A 6024-nucleotide genomic window follows, 5' to 3' on the forward strand; every position below is an offset into this window, starting at 1 on the left:
AAGCAATATTTTTTAGAAATATTTATTATAATATTGTACTATTTTAGGAGAAACAACAAATTATTTATAATAGACAAATCCGAATTAATATTCTTCTGTAATATTAATTATAAAGTTGTAATACTCTAAAACTAACAAAATGATACAATATATATTTAAAATTTATAATAGAACATCTAAAACTATTTGATTGGGTTAAAAAATATCAATTATCATATAAAGAGGATATAGTATAAAAATTAATTACTACATATATAGAATATGATTTTATATATAAAAATAATTATCAAACATGAATTAGAAAAGGAATCTCCATATAAGGACACAATCTTCGTATACAGACATGTATTAAAAAATGTAAAATGTAATCATTATGTATAATATGTGTAAAAAAATTAGAATTAGAAACTAAAGACTACTGTTATACAAAAATCAGCAAAGAACTCCTGGGAATTCATTGCTGGCTAGGGCTTTCGAAAATCCTGAATCCCCTCTATCGGTCGATCTGATCTACATTTTACCTGGTCTCATTCGATTCTGCTGCTCCCACTGGACCCCTGTAAAACCCCATCCACCAAATGCTTCTACTTCTCAATCTCAGACGCTCCATCCACTCCCTCGTCCGCCCCCTTAGACCTCCCGCCGCTACCTCCTCCGGCGTCCACCGCCAATTATCCTCACTCCCTCCTCCTCCGCTGCCGCCACCACCACCACCCTCCTCCTCCGGCGATGCGGAGCTTCGTAAATACCTGGGCTACACTCTCCTCATCCTTGGCTGCGGTGCTGCTACATACTACTCCTTCCCCTTCCCCGAAGATGCTAAGCACAAGAAGGCCCAGATCTTCCGCTACGCCCCGCTTCCGCCTGATCTCCATACTGTCTCTAATTGGAGTGAGACCCATGAAGTCCAAACGCGTACCTTCATCCAACCCGAAACCCTCAGAGAGCTTGAATCTATAGTTAAAGATTGTAATCAAAATAAGCAGAAGATACGGCCCGTGGGATCGGGTTTGTCCCCAAATGGGATTGGGCTGACACGTGCAGGGATGGTTAATTTGGCTTTAATGGATAAGGTTCTTGAGGTGGATAAAGAAAAGAAAAGGGTGAGAGTGCAGGCTGGGATTAGGGTCCAGCAGCTTGTGGATGAGATTAAGGAGTATGGGCTGACATTGCAAAATTTTGCGTCTATTAGGGAGCAGCAGATCGGTGGTATAGTTCAGGTGACTGTCCTCAGAAAATCTTGGGATTTATATGATTTTTTAGTTGTTCTTGCTTCTAGTTGTATTGTTGTTTTTCGTAGTGTACTTCCATTCAAGAATATAGGTGGAGATAGGATTGGTCGTTGCCTCAAGGAATGCCTATATTTTGCTTATAGATAAATAAATATTTTGCGGTTCGCATGTATTTTGTGTCAGTATTCAGGTAGATGTTAAAATTGAATTAAGGTGAAGGAGGTTGTTTTTTGTTTTGACATTATAACATGGTTGTATTTCAACTTGTACTGATGTTGGTATGACGCTATTTTGTTAAAATATGTAGGTGATGATTGATGGATGTTTCTTTTAGTGCATCCTTTGCAGGTTACCTAAAAAGCCTTTCTGTTATAGTTTTTTTCTTTTGTAACATGTCTTGGGAGGTTGTGGAGAAGGATGAATAAGAAAGGAAGATATAAGTAAAATTCGCTAATGGTTTTGGTAACATGTAATTAATCAAGGACATCTTTTAAGTTTTTAACACGTGGGAGCATTTGTATTTTTCTGAAGTCACTAGTGAAGTTCTTGATTTAAGTTGCTTTTTAGGCATCTTTAATGTCCTTGGATCACCTTTATTGCAAATCTTCAGGTTGGCGCCCATGGCACTGGTGCAAAGTTACCTCCTATTGATGAGCAGGTCATCAGCATGAAATTAGTTACTCCTGCTAAGGGTACTATAGAGGTTTCTAAAGAGAAAAATCCAGAACTCTTTTATCTGGCTCGCTGTGGTCTTGGAGGACTTGGAGTAGTTGCAGAAGTCACACTGCAATGTGTTGAGAAGATGGAACTCGTAGAGCACACATTTGTATCAAACCTGAAAGAGATAAAAAAGAATCACAAGTAATATTCATTTTCTTAGTAATGAAAATCCTATTGATCACAATAATTTCCTTACAAAAATAATGGGAATAACTTCATTTGCTTGCGCAAAGAATGCTCATATAACAGATGTCAAAGTGAAAATAAAATATGGTTTCTTTCGGGATTTTGGCTTTTTTATGAATTACATGATGAACCTTATACTACATTCAGTTGACATCATTCATGACTAAATCGCACGTCGATTTCCTCGTGTGATTTATACACTTATCATGCGACCATTAACAATGCTTGAAATAGTTTTAATATAGATTATATTTCTGTTAGTTGAAACATTTAAAAGTCAATGGGTACGTTGATTATGAAGTGCAAGACACGTTCTGTTCTTCTGGGTTGTTTTTTAACATCCCTGCAGTTTCCCATGCATGCAGACCTTGTGATTCTGTAGTTATAGATATGTGTGTCAGTGGACTTTCTTAATAAGATCTGCCTGCTAGGGCGTTTTGTTGGGGGGGTTGGGGGGAGGGGGTTGTGGCGGCAAGCTCGGCCCTGCTCCCCAATGCCCAATTAAATCTTAGTGTAAACATAAATATATATTTCTTTGGAGAAAAAATAAATAAATAAAAAATAATAATTCTGTGTCAGCCCAGTAGAAAAAATGTTTTTTTGCCCCTCCTGGCTCCTCCCCTGTCTGTCTGTCTTCGATCAGCAGTAGGTCCAATTACAGAAACCCCATCTTTTGTGCGCCCTCTTCTGGTCAATGGTTTCTTGGTCAAATGAACACTGGTTGAATTGGAACAAAGTTGCCACTCTATAAAAGAGTATCTAAAGTATTACAAGTTCCAATAGCCAGTTTAGAAACTGGACCCCCTTTAACAGATACTGGCAATTTTGGGTCAATGTGGTTTTTTACATTTTTTTTTTTAAATATAATTTAGAGATATTATAAAATTCATGTTTTCAAAATTCTTGCAAATTGAATTAATTCCATCAATTTTTAATTGCAGGAAGCTTCTTTCTGAGAACAAACACGTGAAGTACTTGTACATTCCATACACTGACACAGTGGTGGTTGTGACATGTAATCCTCTTTCAAAATGGAAAGGTCCACCAAAGTTCAAACCGAAATATACTCAAGAAGAAGCCATACAGCATGTCAGGGATCTCTATTGTGATTCACTAAGGAAGTACAGGTATTTCATTGCTTCGTAATTGGTATCTTATTAACTTACCTATTGGATGAATCTTGCAATGATAAGCTATTGAAAAGTTGATCAACTTAATCTTTTGGGATGAAAACATGGAAAATCTAGTCCCGACTCTTCTGTTTTTTATATTCTTCATCCGTGCTTATCATATTTGTTAGCCTTTATGACATATGCCGACAAATTAAGAAAACAAGATTGACTTGAAAATGGTGAAAAAGCTAAGAAGTTTTACATTATCTTCAGTATATATTTCTTGCTTATTTTTCAGACGATTTTATTATCATCAGGAAAGAAGCAGTTACAGCTAATATTCCTGGAGAAAATGATCCCAACATAAATGAACTTTCATTTACGGAACTCAGAGATAAGCTACTTGACTTGGATCCTCTCAATAAAGACCATGTGATGAATGTCAACCAAGCAGAGGCTGAGTTCTGGACAAAGTCTGAGGGATACAGAGTAGCCTGGAGTGATGAAATTTTGGGCTTTGATTGTGGTGGCCAACAATGGGTTTCAGAAACTTGTTTTCCAGTTGGTAGCCTATCAAAACCAAGCATGAGAGACCTGGAGTACATTGAAGAATTAATGCAACTCATTGAAAAAGAAAATATACCTGCTCCTGCGCCTATTGAGCAGAGATGGACGGCATGCAGCAAAAGTCTCATGAGTCCTGCTTATAGCTCTTTGGAGGATGAGATATTCTCTTGGGTAATGTGATCATATATAATGCTCTCCCCTTACTCTTTGAAAATGGGGTCGTTTTGCTTTAAACTTTAGTAATTGATATATGATCATTTGTTTGGACACTTCAGTAAGTAAAAACAGCATCTTAGTTGGAACCTTTTACCTGACATCATCACGCTTAACTTGCCAATTTACTAATTGTTCCATCCTTCAAATATCATTCATCTGTGCCGATTGATTTTCCTAAATACTTCCCTACCATGTAAGGAAAGAAATGTGGCTATTAGCTGATTTAAAACTATCAAAAGTTAAGGTAAAGGTGCTGCTGTGTTCCATCTGAACTTCTATGTCATCTGCTTCTTATATCTGGCGAGCATGATGTGCATTCCTTTCATGTAACGAAATTCTATGATAATGACCATATTTCTCTAGTTCATTGTGCAATAGAAATAGTGTAGTAGTCGCTTGGTTAGGAATTTTTGTGTGAGACCTTTCTATACCTTATGCTTATTGGTTGTATTTTCAATGGCATAGCTGCCATAGCATACTAGCTATAAATTATTGATATCTTTAAATTGCATTTACCAGGTCGGTATAATTATGTATCTTCCTACAACGGATGCTCGCCAGAGGAAAGAAATTACTGAAGATTTCTTTCACTACAGGCATTTGGCGCAGACAAATTTATGGGATAAATATTCAGCTTACGAGCACTGGGCTAAAATTGAGGTATAAATTGCATTTTAGTACGACGCTGCTCAGATTTAGGTCTGTAGAAATTGATGTAGAAGCTGTAACGAGTATAGGATGCTTGAATACTCTTATATTTGTTCAGAATTAGTATTTCTCTATGTAGCACGGACACTCTAACTAGAGTAGCGTGTCCGTGTCCGACACGTGTCGGATACGTGTCGATACCGACACTTTTCGGACACTCTACAATAATCATTTTTATTTTTTACTAGTTATTATATATTTTTAACTCAAAGTTTTTAGGAAATAACAAATAAGTACTCATATTTAAAAAATTTCAACAAAAAAGAATCAATAATAAATATAAAACTAAATTTAAACTATATAAATGAAGAATTTTAAAGAATTTATCGAACGTGTCGACGACGTGTCGTGTCGGTACTTTTTTGAAAAATCACGAGTCAACGTATCCGATACGTATCGTGTTGGACACACGTGTCCGTGTCGGTGCATCATAGGTATTTCTAAAGCTTTTATCCTTGACTAGTTTTATCTATTGCCCTCTACATGGAGGCATGTTCTTGCTAAAACAAGTAGTAGTATCTCTTCTGGTATTTTGACAATAGGTCCTAGCATAGTAACAGGATGTTGAGTTAAGAATTGGGTGTTTAAGCATGATCTTCAATGCTTATTGGGGCAAGATCTGGTAATACTTGGGACTCTAAAATGGGTTGTTCAATGAACTTGCGAAGCCTTTCCAATGGTGGCTTTGATATAATTTGTCTATGCTACTGCATGAAGATGAATTTGAACTAGAATTATTTTGTTAATTCCATAGACTCAATCAATATACGACGTGCTTGCAGGTTCCAAAGGATAAAGATGAACTTGCAGCTCTGCAGTTAAGGCTAAGGAAGAGATTTCCCGTGGATTCATACAATCAAGCAAGAAAGGAGCTGGATCCCAACCGTATCCTTTCTAACAATATGCTGGAGAAACTGTTTCCTCTCTCCCAGACAGTTTAATAAACATCAGTTCTAGGTCAGTGCATAATCTACTGCGTGCTTATTCTGATTCGAGAATGATCATGTATCCGTATCAAGATTCATATAGTTGGCCATTAAATTCTATTGCACATTACATTGTTAAAATGATTCAAGTCTTATCATACATTTAAGCCTTGTTCAACCAGGTGAAATTCAAAGCCTGGTTAATAGTACTTATCATTTTATCTCAAACGAGATGGTAAAGTAGACAGTATGTTCAATTAATGGTAAACAAGGGAAAAAATGGAATTTTATTGCGAGTATGACAAGTAGCTGATAAAATCAACCTTAGGCAGTAACAGATTACCAGAATATATAATT

The 6024-nt window shown here is 36.5% G+C and overlaps 1 protein-coding gene across 1 annotated transcript; it reads left to right on the top strand.

Annotated features, from left to right (window-relative positions):
- Positions 1–387: 387 nt before the first annotated feature.
- Positions 388–5876, top strand: LOC111392244 (L-galactono-1,4-lactone dehydrogenase, mitochondrial). Its single transcript, XM_023017532.1, has 6 exons — positions 388–1220; positions 1843–2093; positions 3080–3265; positions 3568–3988; positions 4553–4693; positions 5524–5876. The coding sequence occupies exons 1-6, from the start codon at positions 579–581 to the stop codon at positions 5680–5682; spliced, it is 1800 nt and encodes a 599-aa protein (XP_022873300.1). The 5' UTR covers positions 388–578; the 3' UTR covers positions 5683–5876.
- Positions 5877–6024: the final 148 nt, after the last annotated feature.

This window comes from Olea europaea, unplaced genomic scaffold, assembly GCF_002742605.1.
Source record: "Olea europaea var. sylvestris unplaced genomic scaffold, O_europaea_v1 scaffold907, whole genome shotgun sequence".
NCBI classification, from domain to species: Eukaryota; Viridiplantae; Streptophyta; class Magnoliopsida; order Lamiales; family Oleaceae; genus Olea; species Olea europaea.

Coding starts and splice junctions, on each gene's coding strand:
- LOC111392244 (XM_023017532.1), top strand. CDS start 579: ATGCTTCTACTTCTCAATCTCAGACGCTCCATCCACTCCCTCGTCCGC. Junction 1,221..1,842: donor AGATCGGTGGTATAGTTCAG/GTGACTGTCCTC, acceptor GCAAATCTTCAG/GTTGGCGCCCATGGCACTGG. Junction 4,694..5,523: donor AGCACTGGGCTAAAATTGAG/GTATAAATTGCA, acceptor ACGTGCTTGCAG/GTTCCAAAGGATAAAGATGA.